The sequence below is a fragment of the Narcine bancroftii genome, chromosome 14, assembly GCF_036971445.1.
Source record: "Narcine bancroftii isolate sNarBan1 chromosome 14, sNarBan1.hap1, whole genome shotgun sequence".
Lineage (NCBI taxonomy): Eukaryota > Metazoa > Chordata > Chondrichthyes > Torpediniformes > Narcinidae > Narcine > Narcine bancroftii.
The window spans coordinates 15,527,016-15,545,539 of NC_091482.1; the positions used below are offsets into that span (position 1 = coordinate 15,527,016).

The 18,524-nt window shown below is 39.2% G+C and overlaps 1 protein-coding gene across 5 annotated transcripts in view; it reads left to right on the top strand.

The window, feature by feature from the left end:
* The window catches only part of acaca (acetyl-CoA carboxylase alpha), a 266,819-nt gene that overhangs the window by 188,598 nt on the left and 59,697 nt on the right, over nucleotides 1-18,524 (top strand). For all 5 annotated transcript variants that reach the window (XR_011348882.1, XR_011348881.1, XM_069911758.1 and 2 more), the window contains 3 exons: nucleotides 7,603-7,746; nucleotides 9,161-9,281; nucleotides 12,643-12,739. Coding sequence is in view for 3 of the 5 variants with exons in the window: in XM_069911758.1 (XP_069767859.1) it covers nucleotides 7,603-7,746; nucleotides 9,161-9,281; nucleotides 12,643-12,739 (362 nt within the window). In the remaining 2 variants the exon portion in view is untranslated. The remainder of the gene's footprint in view (nucleotides 1-7,602; nucleotides 7,747-9,160; nucleotides 9,282-12,642; nucleotides 12,740-18,524) is intronic.

An 18,524-nucleotide genomic window follows, 5' to 3' on the forward strand; every position in this document is an offset into this window, starting at 1 on the left:
TTTGTGGATAGTCCACCTTCTGAGATGGAGACTGGGAGATCCAGAAAAGGGTGAGGGGTCAGAAGCAGACCACGTAAATTTAATGGCAAGGTGGAAGTTGGCAGTGAAATTAATGAAATTGTAAAGTTCTGTTAAGTTACAAGAGGCAGCACCAATGTAATCATTGAAATATAGGAGTAGAATTGGAACAAGGACTCTTGAACACAGCTGGGGCCCTTGCACATGTTCATAGCTATACCCTCTAGCTAGAGGAAATGGGAGGAGTTGAAGGAGGGGCTGTTAAGGATAAGGACAGGTTCCCCTCAGTGGATTTTAGTAGATGGGGACTGAAGGACTTTGTGTTCCAGAGGCCTTCCTGATGGGAATTTTAAATTTGGTATTTCATATCCAGTAACAGAGGCACTCTTTGCTGTCTTGGAAGGTTAATCGCACCCTGCTCCACAATAGCAAAGGCCTCAAGTTATCAAGTATATTTCAAGAGGAATAGAATACAAGAGCAGGGATGTGATGTTGAGGCTTTACGAAGTACCGGTGAGACATTGTTTTGAGTATTGTGAGCAGTTCTGTGCTCATTTTAGAAAGGATGTGCTGACACTGGAGTGGGTTCAGAGGAGGTTCTCAAGGATGATTCTGGGAGTGAAAGGGTTATCATATGATGGCTCTTGGCCTGTACTCATTGGAATTTAGGAGAATGGAGGGGGATCTCATTGTAACATTTTGAATGTTGAAAGACATGAACAGAGTAGATGTAGAAAGGTTGTATCCCATAGTAGGACTGAGTCTAGGACAAGACGGCACAACTTAAGGATTGAAGGGCGTCCACTTAGATGCAGAGGAATTTCTTTCACCAGAGGATGGTGAATCTGTGGAATTTGTTGCCACAGGCAATTGTGGAGGCCAAGTCATTGGGTATAATTAAGGCAGAGATTGATGGGTTCTTGATTAGTCAGGATGTCATATATTATGAGCAGAAGGCAGGGCAGTGGGGCTGAGTGGGAAAATGGATCAGCTCATGATTGAATAGCAGAGCAGACTTGATGGGCTGAAAAACCCATTTCTGCTTCTATGTCTTATGGTATCATAAATTTTAAAAATAAATTCTATTAGTAGGACATTACTCATGAACTAAGACTAGCCTTCTCTCACACAGCTGGTCCTCTTTATTTAAATAAATGTAGCTAGCTGCAACAAGCTATGGCTCTGCAAAGCCTATAGCACAGGAGAAGTTATAGCTGTATGCAGGTTAGCGCAGAAAGAACATGCTGTTCCCAAAAAGAATGACACGAATCGCAGCTTTATTGGGCTCACAGCCCTGCTTTTATTTCTCAAGCTGAAGGGTGTGGTCAAAACCCCTTCAGCACTGATTGGGCCAGTTAAGCTCTTTTGGTTGTGGCCAATTGGAGGGCAGGGATCCAGCCTGCTGGATCGTCGCGTTCGTCCTTCATTTTGTGAGGCCTCGTGGGGGAGCTATGAAGGGCCGCCACAGGAATGGACTAGCTGCTCCTGTGCCAGGCTCAGCTGATCTAGGTTCAACAGATAAAATCCTCAGTACAACTGTTAGGAAATTGCTACAAGATCACTGTACTTCACTGGACTCCATGTGGAGTTCAATATGGTACATCCATGGAACAGTGCAGCACAGGATCAAGCCCCTCTGCCCACTTTTCTGAAAATCCCATCCTGATGATCCATATTCAGCTGGTGGCATTTCAATGTGGAACTCCCAGCAAGAATCACTCCTGTGTTTATCTAGGGCAAAAAGATTATTGGAAGAAAAGCAGATTTGCCAAAATATTCTTCTGTTAGTGAGTGACTTTTTATGGTGAAACATTGGCAAGTTTTGGTTTAATTTGCATTCTTTATCAACCATTGTATCTTTTGGAAACTTGTTACCAAATTTAAACCTTTCCTCAGAATCTCAACTTCTAATAAAAATAATACTGCATCCCTCCTAGAAGTTGCATGATATATGTATTGTTTGTTTAAGGGGGGGGGGGGTGGGGTTTAGATCATAAGGGAATTGACAGAATAGGGTTTGTGAAGGAAAGTGATGCTGAGGTTGAAGATTAGACAATTTGTTGATTGGCAGAGGTGACATAAGAGGCTCCGTGGTCTGCTTTTGCATTAATTTCTTGCATGGCACTTTTTTTGTTGCATTCTTTTCTTACAACCAGTATTTATTGCTGTGTTCAATTTGAGCCTCGTGATTAAATCCTTTATCAGATTACTGTCTCTTTGAATTGTAATTTGTCAGTTGCCAACTACTGACAATAGCATATATTTGAATTAATTGGTAGCTGATGCCCAAATCACCATGGGATTTAAAAAATATATTTATTATTTAATCTTCCTTGGTATTGAAAGCAAATAGTGGATTTATAATGGAAAGAGCCGAAAACATAACTTTGGCAAAAATGTAATTAACAACTTTGGACATATTAGCATTTTCTAAAATATATTTTGAGTATGAATTTGGAAAAAAAACCATATAATTATATCACTGAATAAATGTAATTCGTTAAGTGAAATGTGAGTATTCATTTCATGAGCAAAATAGATAAGTGCAAAATGAAATGAGTAACTTACTGAGTGGTGTCACAAATGTACAGGAATTGGCAGAATTTGACTTCAAGCCTAAAACTTTTCTGCCATTGAAGACCATGGATGGTTTGGAATAGAGACTCTGAATTTGTGATGTACTCTTATAACCTGGCTTGTTACTTGAACAGGTTTGTGTGGAAATTTCTCCAAGGGCCACCAAGATTGCAGAATTGCTCGTGGGACGTGACTCCTCTAAAGTTGTTAAGTGAGCTAGTGTGATGGTGCATGACCTTTGTATGGAATCAGTAGCCAATCGAACCTCATTCAGAACAGGTGCCTTTACATACTTAATTCCAGCTTCAGTTGCCAAGTTGGGTAGTGTTTCAAACCTACCATCTTGTACTTTGCAATTTTAGTTGTTCAAAAATTAGTGTTGTTAAGAAGGCATATGGTGAGTTGGCCTTCATTAATTGTGGGATTGAATCAACAGCCAGGAGGTAATGTTGCAGCTTTACAAGACCTTGTTAAAGTCCACTTGGAATTTTGTGTTCCGTTCACCTCATTACAGGAAAGATGTGGATGCTGCAGCGGGGATGCAGAGATTTACAAGGATGTTTCCTGAATTGGAGAGCATGGCTTATGAGAATAGGTTGAATAAACTTGGTCTTTTATCCTTGGAGCAATGGAGGATAGCAGGTGGCCTGATATAGGTGAACAAAATGATGAGAGTCATTGATTGTTTGGATGGCCAGAGGCTTTTTCCCAAAGCTGAATGGGCATAGTTTTAAGATGCTTGGGATGAAGTACAGGGTGATGTAAGAGGTAAATATTTCCACACAGAGTGCTGGATGCTTTTTGTTTTTTTTGTAAGTGGGTTTTTTTTTTTCTCACATATTATTAACTTTATTCATTCTTCACTCTTTATTTTTGGGGGGGGGAAGGGGGGTTGGACTAATTTGAGTTGGGTTATTAATGTGTAATAATTATTGGGGAGGGTATAGTTTATTTAGATTACTGATACTGTATTGTAATTTTATTATTTTATTCTTAATTTTTTTTAATGTAATCCTATATGTTATTCATGTTATAAAATCTTAAATAAAGTTTAAAAAAAAAAGAGTGGTGGATGCATGGAGTCCATACCGACAACTGTGGTGGAGCCATGTACAATAGGATCTTTTAAGAGAATTAGAATGACGTGGTTGACTTAACGGTTAGTGCAATGCCTTTACAGTGCCAGCGACTGAGACCAGGGTTTGAATCCTGTGCTGTCTGTAAGGAGTTTGTATGTTCTCCCTGTGTCTGCATGGGGCTCTGGTTTCCTCCTGCCGGCTGATTAATTGGGTGTAAATTGAGCAGCACAGACTCGTTACCATGCTGTATGTTTAAATTTTAAATAAAAATAGGTAAATGGAACTGACAAAAATACAAGGTTTTGTGGTTGGGAAAGTAAGGTCATTAAATCGGCACATCACTGTGGACTGAAGGGTCTGTAATGTGCTATAGAGTTCAGTGTTCTGTGTCCCTTCTTTAAAGTCTTTATCTACCACGTCACAAAATTATTTCAGTAACTTGATGTCCAATGGTGAATAAAGCCACCTCGTGAAGCACCTTGGACTATTTTGTTGTTTTAAAAATGATGTATCGGTACTGTTTTCTGTTGCTTTGTAGATGTAAAATTGCATATTTTTTTGCAACTCGTTTTCAGTGTAGGTTTATTACTGATGCTATCTGGGAGAAGCTTGGGTGCAGTATGCCACATATTGGGTGAGTCACTGCCATTGCCCTCATAAAAGTAATAAGTGCATGGTTCAGGTCACCTCGCTGGATAGCTAAGGTATAAATGGTTTGAACTGCCAAGGGGAAACAAGAGATAGAAAGGTCCAACTAATAAAAGGTATTTCAAAAAGAAAATCTGAAGGAATTTTGAACCACAGAGTTAGATGAATAAAAAAAAGATAAGATTGTTGAATATTTTTGTCGCCGTTTGAGCTAACTCTAGAAATATTAAACTGAGCTCATACTTGACTGCTTTGAAAATTATTGACTGATGAAGGCACATTTCCAAAAGAAGTTAAATGTATTCTGAGGGGTTATATGCCAAAATGTTTCAATGTAAGCGAATACCCTTAACTAGAGTGTGATATGCCTGATTGTGGGACCCTATGGTTTCTTTTCAAACAGAACTATAGACAATCCTTTTCTGAAATTTATTCTGGGAAGAAATTTTGATGCAGGATACTTAGATATTTTTTTTATCTGTTCAATTTAAGTTATATAATTTTAGAACGTTCTGGGAGTAGTGAATTGCTTCTTTAAAACTTGGAGGGGCCCCAACTATTTCTTTCTCATATGGAAAAACTCTGTAACTTTTTCTTTTACCTGGAGTGCTGGTGAGTTATGGGTCTTTCATACTGGTGGAAGAACACCGGTAATTCACTGTCACAGGTGAGCTATCATCCTGTGTGTTCAGAATTGTCATCACATAAATCGCGTAATGGGGAACTTGGGCTGAAGAGACTTCCTTGTGAAGAGGGGAAGCGCTGATCTTGTTCATTGCATAAACTCCTGCTGCTGGTTTTTATTGTCTGGGATATCTCTCCGATACAGTCGAAAGATACACAAAAGAGTCTGGAAAAACAACCAACTGAAAAACCTCACAAAGATTAGCGTATACAGAGCCGACGTCCTGTTCGGCTCTGAATCATGGGTCCTTTACCGGCATCACCTACAGCTCCTAGAACGCTTCCACCAGCGCTGTCTCCGCTCCATCCTCAACATTCATTGGAGCGACTTCATCTCCAACATCGAAGTACTCGAGATGGCAGAGGCCGACAGCATCGAATCCACGCTGCTGAAGATCAAACCGCGCTGGGTAGGTCACGTCTCCAGAATGGAGGACCATCGCCTTCCCAAGATCGTGTTATATGGCGAGCTCTCCACTGGCCACCGTGACAGAGGTGCACCAAAGAAGAGGTACAAGGACTGCCTAAAGAAATCTCTTGGTGCCTGCCCCATTGACCACCGCCAGTGGGCTGATATCGCCTCAAACCGTACATCTTGGCGCCTCGCAGTTCGGCGGGCAGCAACCTCCTTTGAAGAAGGCCGCAGAGCCCACCTCACTGACAAAAAACAAAGGAGGAAAAACCCAACCCCAACCAACCAATTTTCCCTCGCAACCGCTGCAACCGTGTCTGCCTGTCCCGCATCGGACTTGTCAGCCACAAACGATCCTGCAGCTGACGTGGACTTTACCCCTCCATAAATCTTCGTCCGCGAAGCCAAGCCAAAGAAAAAGAAAAAAAAAACAGTCGAAATCTCAGCCTGTGTTTTATTGCAGACAGTGCCAGACTTATGTGTTTGCAATGATGTGCCTTTCTCCTCATAAAATAAACTGCCCATGGCACAGAAGTGTTATTACAAATGGCTACACTGCCAGGCAGGATGTTGAATAGCTGCAGGCTTGTTGCATCCTTTGGTTTCCACCCCAAGGATATGGACAGAGGAAAAGTGTAGCATTGTTATTCAGGTAGTGCTAGAGCTCGAGTCCCTGCTGGTTAATGCTGAATGCTTTAGAACCCTGCAGGCAAGGATAATCATGAGTAGATGTAGCTGATTCAGAATATGGTCAGTCTTTTGCCATCTGAGTGATGTGGATGATGCACTGTACAACAATGCCAGAGTCCCCAATGCCAAACCTGGAATTTAGCTGCCTCTCTCTTCTGGATTGTTGTACATGCTTTGTCATTGCACAAAGTGGCTGGAAAAATGGCCTATATGGACAGCAATGTCAAAATGTTACCAGAATCACAATTGTACTGGTTCTTGTGTTTTAAGCTTCTTATTCTAGAAATGAGAAAATGCTTTGCATGTGTTCATATCTTTAATGGTGCAAATTTCTCTTGCAGTCCTCTGCTTCAAGTTGACTGCTGTTAAATATGATTTAACGAGGTACTGATCTCTTGTACTCTCTGAGGGTCAGAGTAATGAGACTATCGGACCAGAAAGGAATTCACAGCCATTCCTTGGCTGAATTCCAGGCTTACCCTTACAGTTACATTTTTAAGAAGGAATGTGCTCCTCTCCCCAAGATCTGGGGTAGTGGAGCACATTGCAGTGTTCTTGTCAACATCAGTTGACAATATGCCCCCATTTGTGGCACACCTTCCATGTTCGATGATTGGTGACTGCATGCAACCTAGAATTGAATCAGTGGCCTTGCCGAGCGAGGAGTCTGGGGAGTTTGCCTCAGGAAAGGCTACTGCATTTAATTTCCTGTACAATCCAGTGGCACAAATCAAATTCAAACCCTCTTCTAATTCTTAACCAAAAGAATATTGTTACTCTTCAAACTCAAGCATTTACAAAAACTAAAAATGCTGCAAATTCTATCAGAATTTTTAAAGTAGTTGTAAAATACAAAAATGACTGGTTTGCTTCTATGGTACAGAGTCCTTCACATTCTGTATGCAGTCATGCATCTGGAAAGTCATATTTTTATATAATTTGCAATTATGTTTTTATTTTCATTTTTAAATTTGATGTGATATATTTGAAAGAGACCTTAGCATTTCTAGATTTACCTTTTTACTTTTCTATTTAACTTAGCAGAGGGTGATATCAGTCAACAGATCTTTGCATATTATCTGTTGGTTTGAACATCCTCTGTTAAAAGTCTACCAGGGAATTAACAATTGGAGTTTTTTCAATTTTTCAAACTCAGCAATATCTTGGAAATTTTTCACATGAGAATTTGCATTTCTTGGTTGGGATACAAGACTTCTTATTTCAATTATTATTTTTCCAGATTATTTGATTTCCTTGCAGTTATTTAACCTGCTCATCACTCCTTGACTGAATATTTGTTGTGACTGAAAATCTTTACTTGCATTTAATGTTACTAGAAGATGTTGCAACTCAAACAAACCCAACCCCACATCAATCTGCACACATGCAGCCTGAGCAAAACGGGTCAAGGGTATGTGTGTTAACACTGAGCCATTAAAAGTGTTGAATGTTATTTTCAATGTTTAATGTTGGTTTATATTTTAAATTTCATAGGTGCTAGGTCGAGAGGTGTATACATCCAACAATCAGCTTGGAGGTGTCCAGATCATGCACAACAATGGTGTGACCCACACAACTGTTTATGACGACTTTGAGGGAGTTGTCATCCTTCTTCAATGGCTGTCCTACATGCCAAAGGTATGTATCTCGTTTGGATTTTTGAGCAAAAATGTTCATGTGCTTACCAAATTATTATTTATGGCAACTGTTAAAAGAAAATGATGGTAGGCAACAATTGCAGGTGTAACTGGTAATAATCAGTATTATATTACTGGCTGAATCCACTCTATTGCCTAAAGTAAACCATACAATAAAGTATTTAACAGTTAATAGTTATTTAATTTATTTATTCACACAACAAAGAAAATTCAAATATATGTTAATATATTGTGCCAAGTGTTATTATGTGCTTGACAAATTTGCACACGGATTGTTCTTGGAAGACAAGAGCTGGAGATTTAAGAATCTTTAGTCAAAAATGCCACAGACAAAATAAATCTTTTTAACAGACAACAGCCTGTACTTTTGAGGCTATATATAGATAGATAGGTGTGTGTGTGTGTGTGTACACATTCGTATGTATATAAAATAAAGATAGGGAGAGATATAAATGTGTGTGTGCATATGTGTGTATATATATATATATATATATATATATATATGTATATATATATATATATGTGTATATTTATATATATATATATATATATATATGTGTGTGTGTGTGTGTGTGTGTGTGTGTGTGTGTATGTATATATCGGAGCCAAACTGACCGGGGACCTCATGCTCCCGGCGGCAGCAGGAGCAGGGTCTCGGTGGGGAGGTGTCAGTGTTCAGTGGTGGCCAGCATTTTTTTTGTGTGAGAATTAAACCTTATTTTAATGCTTAAAAAGCCTTCCCTTGTTGTTTGTTGTTGTTTAAACACTGTTACAAGTGATTTGCCATTGCTACTGGGCTGTTTTTAAAAAATGATTGGTTCTCCGAAAAAGCAGTTTATCCGAAATGGGCCTGGTCCCGACCATTTTGGATAATCGGAGTTGTATTGTATTGTGTGTATATAGAGTCCTGTACATTTAATAAGAAATGAAGTGATGGCAAGCAGAGTCAACTATTGCAGGGACATTGGGCAACAACGTTTACAGTTGCAAATGATATAACTATTAATTTTCATCCATCTAGAAGTTAAATGCTTTGCACTAAAACTCTTTTTATAGACAATAAACCACAATTGTACACAATTAACAGAAGGTAAGGATTGAGGCATATACATGGGAGAACAATGCTGATACTGAATTTAAAGTTTAACAGGTGGTAAATGTTTTTAAAACTGTTTATTTGGATAATTTTATAGTTTATGAGTGGAAAGACTTGGTTAGGGGTGACTTGGAAGCAAGACATTTTTTACCATTTTATTTGAAAGGTTATCTCATGGACATACCTACAGCCAACCTTTACCGTGGATTGGGCTCACAATTTTCTTAAAAATAAATCATCATGAAATAGTGTTTTGCGAATTGTGTTGATTTCATACTCTGAATAATTTTATCTGTAGACAGTGACAAGTTCCGTGCCCATCCTCAAACCCAAGGACCCCATTGATAGAGTTATTGAATTTGTTCCGACGAAAGCCCCTTATGATCCTCGGTGGATGCTTGCTGGACGGTCGCACCCAAGTAAGGGAAAGAAAGTTTTGTGTTTCAGTTGCAATTGCACTGTGGTATGTTTATTTTCAGTATTGTGGTGGCATCAATTAATTCTTTTAGATTTAGTTGGCTATCTAGTAACCGGAGCAAAAGACTGCAAATGCTGGAAATCTGAAACAAATTTAAAAAAATGCCATAAATAAATAGTGAGCAGGTCATTTCCAAAGAAGAATGATGAATTTGAAGCATTAATGTGTTGCACCATCCTCAGGTACAGCTCAAGTATTTCTCTCTCTTTTAATTTTTTACTTCAATTTTTTGATCAATTAATTTAGCTGTTTGCTCAAACAAAATGTAGTCTGACTTACCCCAGCCCTTGCATTTTTCTTCTCTTTCTCTCCTGTAGAAGTTGATTTGATCTACTAGATTTATCATTTGGAATTCAAGCCACATGTCTACACCATTAGGAGGCAGTCTACTTTTGCCTCTGTATCATTAGGGTGATAGGTGTCCATTCAAATGATGTTGAAACCCTCATGCCTTTGATACTTCCAGGCTTGACAACTGCAGTGCATTCCTGGCCTTCACTCCTAAGCAAACTGGTCATCATCCAAAATTCTGGCACTCCTCACTCGCATCAAGTCCCAACGACCCATAAGTCCAGTGCTTGCTTATTTGCTTTAGCTCTTGGCCATGTAGTACTTAATACTTAAAAATTCTTCTATTTGCTTTCATACTCTCACTCTTCCATTTCCCCAGCCCTATTAAATCTTCCAAGATATTTGGTCTCCAACAATTATGTCTTCAGGATCATCCATGAATTTAAATTTCCAACCACAAGCAGCAAACCCTTCAGCTGCCAAAAGTGTAAGTTATAGAAATCCCTCCCCACAATTCTTTTCTCACTCAAATTGCTATTTAAATCGGAGGAATTTGACTATTCTCTTGGTCATCTTCCCAAACAGCATCTAGTTTGCTTCGTTTGATAAGGTTCTCATGAAGCAGTTGCTTATTTTGGTTCTTTAAGCATTATCCAGTAAAATCCCTGGAATTCAAACAATTGCTGAAAATATAGGTAAAATACAGAAGTTTAAAATTGGTTCCCCTAGTGGTTAGGTCGCCAATCCGCCCAACACGCAATTTCAATCAACCAGCAAATTCACTTTTTTGGCATCTACTGATACCTATAGGTGCCGGATACTGGGGGTTTTACCATACCTGGATTTCCATAACGCTAACTTTTATCTAAGTACAGTATCATCGTTTAGAGGGCCACACTAGTTACATTTACACTTTATCAGTGATTGCAATGTGCATTTTCCCAATAGCTTTCCCTGTGTTTTTTTTAAATCTTTTTTCTTTTTATATATATATATATATAAACACGTTCATGTTTAATTGCTGCATATGTCATATATTATTTGTTTCTTGAATGAATAAATAAAGTTTTAAAAAATGCTTTCCCTGTGTTGGCTTGGGTGGTTTGATAACAATTCTTGCATATGAGTTAATTGATGGGTTCAACTTTCCCTTTGGGACATCAGGACATAACATTAGTGTTTGTTTCCTTGATGAACAGAGTGACTAAAGAGTGCATCCATAATTCCCTGAAAGTGGCAACACCGGTCGATAGGGTGGTAAAGAGGACATATGGATGGCATGCTTGCCTTCATAGATCAGAGCATGGAATATAAAAGCTTGAGTGTTCAGATGAGACACCAGTTAACAAAGTATTGCATATAGCTCTGGTTTCCTGCAACAGGAAAAGTGTTAATGAGCTGGAGAAGATTCACCAGGATATTGCTTGGATTGGTAGACTGAGTTATGGGGGAGAGATTGGACCAATTGGGTTTTCCCTGGAGCAACAGAAAATGAAGGGTGATCTGATGAAGTCTAAAATTTAAGAGGCTTAGAAGATGTAGATAGAATTTTTTCCATTGCAGGGGTTTCATGATGCAAGAAGGGATGGTGGAATCAGACGCAATCACTATGTTTAAGAGGCATTATGCACAAGGCACTGGACAGAATGGACCCATTGCGTCCAATTATATTGGAGTCGATGGGCAAAGACTTGGTATGCTGCATTTCTATGCTTCTACAATACCAACTCTAATACTGAGGGAACCTTGCATTGCCTGATTAAAGCCAGTAGAATAATTTATAGAAGCAAAGTAGATCATGCAGGCATCCAATCACGTCTTTAGTATATCAAGCCTCTTTGAAACCTCTCGTGCATTTCATAAACAACTAATTCCCTTGATATCACTGTTGTTATGTCATGCAGAGACTACCTGGAAACTTTCTAAATGCTTCTTTCAAAGAATTGCACAAATTATCTGGTCAAAATTGAGATTAGTTGTCTTGTTTGTTGAATCTTGGTGTGTGTGGTGACAACTGTGTTTGTCTGCATGTTAGCAACAATATCAATGTAATTTGTTGTTGATGAGATGAATAATATGTTTCCAAGAGGCTTGATGGATGCATGTTTTTTTGTGTGGGCTTAAAGAATAAAATACCAAGAGAAAGATATGGTCCAATTTCACAAAATAGCCACTTGTTTCAGTATTCATTATCTTGTATTGAGGTAATTGTACATGTTTCTAGAATGCTGCACCAGCAGTGTATAGTGACTCCAGCTCCTAATTTAGTGAGAGGTTTAAAGAGCAGATGATTCCCAATGATAAGTTGTTTCAGATCTCTCATAGGTTAAAAGTTAAAGTAATTTATTACAGAAGATGGCAGTGCAATATTCTTCATATTGACAACAAACACCGGTTTGGAATGTAAAAGGCAGTCAGTGACACCTGACTTCAAGATAAATTCAGGATTGATGGTAACATTATACTGTAGGGTCGAAGTCACATGGATTGAGAAGTAGACTAACAATATGGTAATTACAGTTTGACTTTTGATTAAAACACTTGCTAAAGTAATTAAGCCAACACGATTGCTTATCTAAACCTTTGGGGTTTAAATTGCTTTTTGTGCCTTATGTTGTTTTTTTTCCCATGTAACCTTGCAAATTTACTGAACCATTCCTTCAAGCCCTCTATCAAATTATTTTTTCCCCAAACTTCAGTTAGCTAGGAATGAGGATATTAGAATTGTAGTTAATTTTCTTGCGTGTGAAATGGCTGCAAAAAAAAATTGTAATTAGAGGCAAGGTGTGTAATTTTAATATGATTCTGAACCTTCCATTCACATTGGACATCGATGTGTGGCTTCACGAACATCTGTGTAGCAATCTCTGGAAAGATCCAGCAGTTAGTCATCAGGTTTTCTTCGTAGGTAAAGAATGGTTCAAGATGGCTAACTACTAAAACTTGAATGAGATGAAATCTTGTGCTTAAAAAAAGAGGAAACAAAATCAGCGCTTTCTTTATTCATGCAGCACAAAAAGGGCAATGGCAGAGTGGCTTCTTTGACAGTGGATCCTTCATTGAAATTATGCAACCGTGGGCACAGACAGTGGTGGTAGGAAGAGCTAGGTAAGTAATAAGATGCACTGTTCTCAATTTATTCATTCCTGCTTCACCTCATCCGCATTTACACCCATCACCCTGGCAACTGCTCTAAATCAAGGATATTGGTAAGATGCAGCGTTGTAAAGTGAATCTGGTTTCTTGTTGTGCAGTAAAACAAAACAAGAATAAACACTCAGCCCATGCGGACTGGTGGTGGAGGTATTTGATTGATATTGTAGAGGTGCAAGAGGGAACTTGTTTGCATAAAGTAGAGGGATATTCTGGTAAATAAGTTTGGATGTTGTAAACCTGCTCCCAAGAGCTTCAAATATTGTACTTGGTGGGCTTGTGGGGGTGGACAAACATTTGGTTTTTTGGCAGCGCCTTAATTCAGAATCAGAATTTATTATCACGAACTTGTCAGGAAATTGATTGTTTTGTGACAGGATCATAATATTGCTGTAAATTACATTTCAAAATAAATAAATAGTGCAAGGAAATAAGAGAAAGTGAGGTAGTGTCTGTGGTTCATTGTCCATTCAGAAATCTGATGGCAGAGGGGAAGAAGCTGTCCTTGTGCCAATGAGTGTTTATCTTCAGGGCCCTGTACCTCCTTCCTGACGGAAGCAGTGCGAAGAGGGCATGGCCTGGGTGGTGGGGGTCCTTGAGGATAAAGGCTGCTTTCTTAATACTGCCTCTTGTAGATGTCCTTGAAGACTGATGCCCATGATGGCACTGTTCGAATTAACAACTCTCTGGAGTTTATTCCTGTTCTTTGCATTGGCACCTCCATACACCCAGACAGAATGCTCTCCACGGTAAACCTGTAGAAATTTTCAAGTCTTTAGTGACGTGCCAAATCTTCTCAAACTCGTGAATTATAGCTGGTGGCGAGCCTTCTTCATGATTCCCAGTTTTTGTACCATCAGCTGGCGAGATGCAAACAACATGGAATGAAACTCCAACCCAAATCTCAATAAGGCCATCCTTGTCTACACTTGCATCAGTTTGACCATTTCATAGCCATGGCATTTTTCAGCAGGGAATTGACCAGATGAGATATTTTGTGGTGTGTTTTTACAAATTTGTTTCCTATGGATAGAAAATGTGTATCTTGCATCTAACAGTTCAGCAGATGCATTTGGTGGGGTGGGTAGGAGAGAGGATTATTCATTTACACTCTCTCTCAGAGCAGTTGCTTCACACTTCCTTAACTTGTCAGCACCTTCACACTGCTCATAAATGAGTGCACAAAATATAATATGAAAGTGGAATTTTATCCATTCAGTAGACCAAGTACAAAAGAACAAGTTTATGGAGCCAGTGATTTATCCCAGATTTTGACTCGTACAGAATAGAGAGAGATCATTTGTCCCATAATCTGTTGGTTCTGAAACTTATGTAAATTAATCTTTTTCTTCATTGTTTTGCAAACTTTATCTTTTAAATTGAAGTTCCTTTTGATAATTTCTAATGAACTGGCCTTCTCCACTTTATAATTTATTTGTTGACTTATAAAAAGCTCACTTACAACCCCACCCCTGTGTGGCTTTCTTGCCAATTATCTGCTTAGCCCAAAGCACTCGGAACAGCTTCTCCCCATTTAATTGACCAAAATTTCTCATCGGGCTGAAAGGTTTTTTTGCTTTCGTTTGGGAAGAGAATTTCGAACAATCTCTTGATGATGGGGGTGGGGAGGGGTGGTAGTTGGGCTGCTGGGGCTGTCAGTGCATTTTTAACAATTGTGCTTGTGTTGAAAGTTGCATTGTACCTGAGTTCTGATGCCAGCCTGGCAAACCTCCTAGACTAAAATGATAAGCCCAGGTTAGTCATGGTGAGCTGACGGGCTGGACACCCTTTCGGATCTGGCCCCTCAGCTCCACCCTGTTAGGGCACTACCAGAATTGAAAAGTGCAGGTAAAGTGTTTTATTTTTGTATTTTGCTTAATTTGATATCAATGCTTTTAATTTGTATCAATTTTGTTTTAAATACTTTAGTTTTAGTAAGGTTATTAACTATTTTCAAATCTGTCTGAGCAGTCTAAAGGCCATTAGGTTCAGGGCACCTGGATCCACTCCCAGACACCTGATCACTCTTACACTTTGTTCTGCTTCAGAACACTTAAAACCGTGAGGCTTTGTGCTCAATTAGATCTGCAGGGTCACAAAAGATTTTTGAAGCCTCAGGCTCTATTGAGTATGATTTGGCTCATTACTTTGAAGACCACTACTAAATCTTAGCTTTCTCTCCTTTCCATATAAATTAGAACTCCCACATTCTGTTAATAAAGCATGTTATACAAATCTGTTTATTGAATGTTACTAAGCGGTACTCTATTGGAGAAACATAAAATTAAAGATTCGAATGTTGTGATTCGTAAATAAATTACAAACAGTTAGAATTGTGCATCAGTGGTATCAAGGACTGAGAGAGAAAACTAGATGCTCATTACTGGAGCTACCCATTGTGTTAGCCTTCATCAGAACTGGACATATGCAACGAGCAGAGCGGCAGGCATTCTCCCTGCCTCTGGAGCTCTGGCGTGTTTGATGGCACAGGTCAATTCGAGCCATCTGGTTCGATGGACCACTTCCTCACAAAGGAAGGCATTACTTTGTCCAAAAACATGGAGTTGTCAGTGAGAGCATTCTACAGTAAATGATTGTTAATGCAGTGGGGCTTATGTATTTTACTTCTATCCCCTCCCCAGCACTTTCTTTTCCTAAATTGTCTTATTTCCTTGCACCCCCACCATTTTCTTCCTCCCACCCCCACCCCACCAACTCTACAGCCAAACACCAACCGTTATAATTTTATCTGATTCATTTCTTGCCTCTCTTGGCTGACACTCTTCAAGGGACAGTTAAATGGATGTCCTTTTGTTTGTCATGATGAAATGATGGCAATTACCCAGATGTTTTCAATGACACGACACTCTAAAATGCTTGAGTGGTTTTGTGTATAAATGAGGCACTAGCGAGCGTGCAGAAACAGGAAGAGAAACAAAAGAGCTTAGAGCATTTAAAATGTTACTGTCTTTCTTAGAAGGGAAGTGTGTTTTGGCTTTGGCAGGAGTTCAGGGGAGCAAAGATGATCTTAAATGCACTGTAAAATTAAGATGGTGCCCAGAACACCTATTTGCCTCTCTGCAATTCAATTGTGACAAGCCAAATGTTGTGTGAAAAGATTAACAGCAAAGAGGTGGCCACATTAGTGTGTTTGTCGGAGCTGTAAGATTTTTATTCTGTTTTGTACAATGAATTTGCTCATTGGTGAGCACAGACTTGCTTTAACTTCAAACAATTTTGATAAATAATTATTCTTGTGATTTCTATATTTTACAAAATATCCACATTTTCAGGACAGAATAATGAAGATTAAAACTGCAGATTTGTGTTTTGCAAATGACCAGTTGATGAGTATTTCCATAAAGCTCGAGACTAAGTCTTTAAAGATTATGGTGCTGGTTTAAAGGGTAATTACAGCAGATTTTCATCCAAGGAATAATATTGAATGGTGCCATCTGAAACTTGTGTTAATGTATCTACAGTGAATGAATTCCAATCGCAACAAAATGTGGTGGAGTGCATGGGGTTCATAGGACAAAAGTATCAGGGACTGCAAATCCCCATTCGGAAACATTCTGTGATACCAATGCATTTCTGAATTGAAATGTGATGATTTCTGAAAGACATGCTTTAAATGTTGAATAGCAATATCAAGCAAATGAGAGCAATGCCATCATATGGCATACAGGGGTAATGGGAATGGACATTAAGGCAGCATGCTGAGTCATTCTGTTTATTCAGGGTCAGGTTCGATTTTCTACTTTAATGGAGAATGAGATTGTGGAGCCCATCCAACAAAGTAGTGTTGAGGTGAAGATCTCATTGGCCATGAAAATGCATGGTAGAATAGGCTTGAGGAGCTTTGGAATCTCATCTTTCCTTTTTCTAGTATTCTTCTGTAAGACCGGGCAACTGCATGTGTTTATTTTCTTCAGACAAATGTTTGCTTTTAAATATATTCAATGCACTCTGAATTATGTTCCATAAACATGAGAGACATAGGGGATCTATTCATTTGTTTGGCCCATCGTTGTCCTGTAAAGATAATGTTACCATGCGCACATCTCATTTCCTTTTGAAGTCAGCTCAGGAAAAATGTTGGGAAATTCTTTGCCGGCATTAAGCTGGCCAAGCATAAGCCCAATACACTTGCAGAGCATGACAGGGTAGATATAATATGAGTAATTTATCTCTAAGCTGGGGTCAAGAGCCAGAGGGTCGCAGCCTTCAAATAAGAGGTATGCCTATTAGGCCTGAAATGAGGAAATAAAAAATTCATCCAGTCAAAAAAATTGTGGAGGTTCGGTCATTGAGCTCAGTCAAAATGGAGACCATATCAATTTTTGGATGTTATTTGTGTAGCTACCTAAACGCCTCTTAAACGTCACTGCAAGGATTGCCTCGCAGCTTGTAATATACGTGAAAGGCAAGGTGAGTAACTTCATGGTTTACACAAAAATTAGTAGAGTTGTTGATAGAAATTCAGCAAGTCAAACAGTGTACTTTGTACAGCAAAGATAAAGATCCATGACCACTGTTTCAGGCTGGAGGTCTTCATCATTTTGTCTATACCTTGATGAAGGGCTCCAGCCTGAAACATTGGTTATGGATTTTTATCTTTGTTATTTAAAGTACACTCTTTGACCTGCTGAGTTTGTCCAGCACTGTTTTTACATCAGCATGGTGTCTGCAGACTTTCATGTTTTACTCCAGAGTTGTTGATAATGTGGAAGGTTGTCATGCAGCACAGAACAGTCTTTTTGAACCAACTCATACTATTTGGCTGCATTTGGCATCCTTCCAAGCCCTTCCTGTCCATACGTCAAAAGACCCTTGAAGATGGCAACTCTGGTAGATAATGTGGTTAGAAAGACATATGGAACACTAGTCTTCGCTAGAGCATCAAACACAGAAATAGAGGGGCTTAGACTTCGGTTTTATAAAACTGGTCAGACCTTAGCTGGAGCACTGTACAGTCCTACTTGCCAATCCATACGAAGGATGTGATAAGGCTGGAGGAGTAACAGGAAGTTCACCAGGATATTCCTTGTGGTGGAGCAGTTCAATTATGAGGAGAGACTGGAGAACCTTGTTGTGTCCTCCATGGAATGGTGGATGACATGAGGGGACATGAATAGTTATGAAGGGTGTAAATAGAGTAGATGTGTTCCTTGTATCAGAGCTAGATGCCACAGAGTAATGGGAAAGAGATTCAGAGGGTATATCAGTGAGATCACCTTTAGCCAGAGGATGTTAAGTACCTGGAATGCACTTCCAGAGTGACTCGTTGAAGCTGGACCACAGGCAGCATTTCAGAAGTGTCCACATGAGCATTTGTGTAGCTTAGGTGTAAGAACGAGTGCTTGGAGATGGAATTAATGGGAGGGTCCAGTGTTTTGGCCTGAACGAATTGGGCCGAAAAGCTTGTTTCCAGGCTGGGCAATTCATTGAGAACCATTGCATGTTGTGAATTTGATCATCAAACTGTGGGGGAGGTTCACCAATCAAATCTCATCAGCAGTCCAATATTGTGAATCGCCCAATCACCATATAAAACTAAACTCTACTGAAAAAAAAGTATTTTAAATATTTTAATTACAACATAGAAGAAGCTGATTCCAGCCATTTAAAGCCGATCCACCCAATTACACACAAATTAATCCATAATCCCGTACATTTGAACAGTAGGAGGAAACCAAGGCAGACGAAGGGAGGATGTGCAAACACCTCACAGACAGCA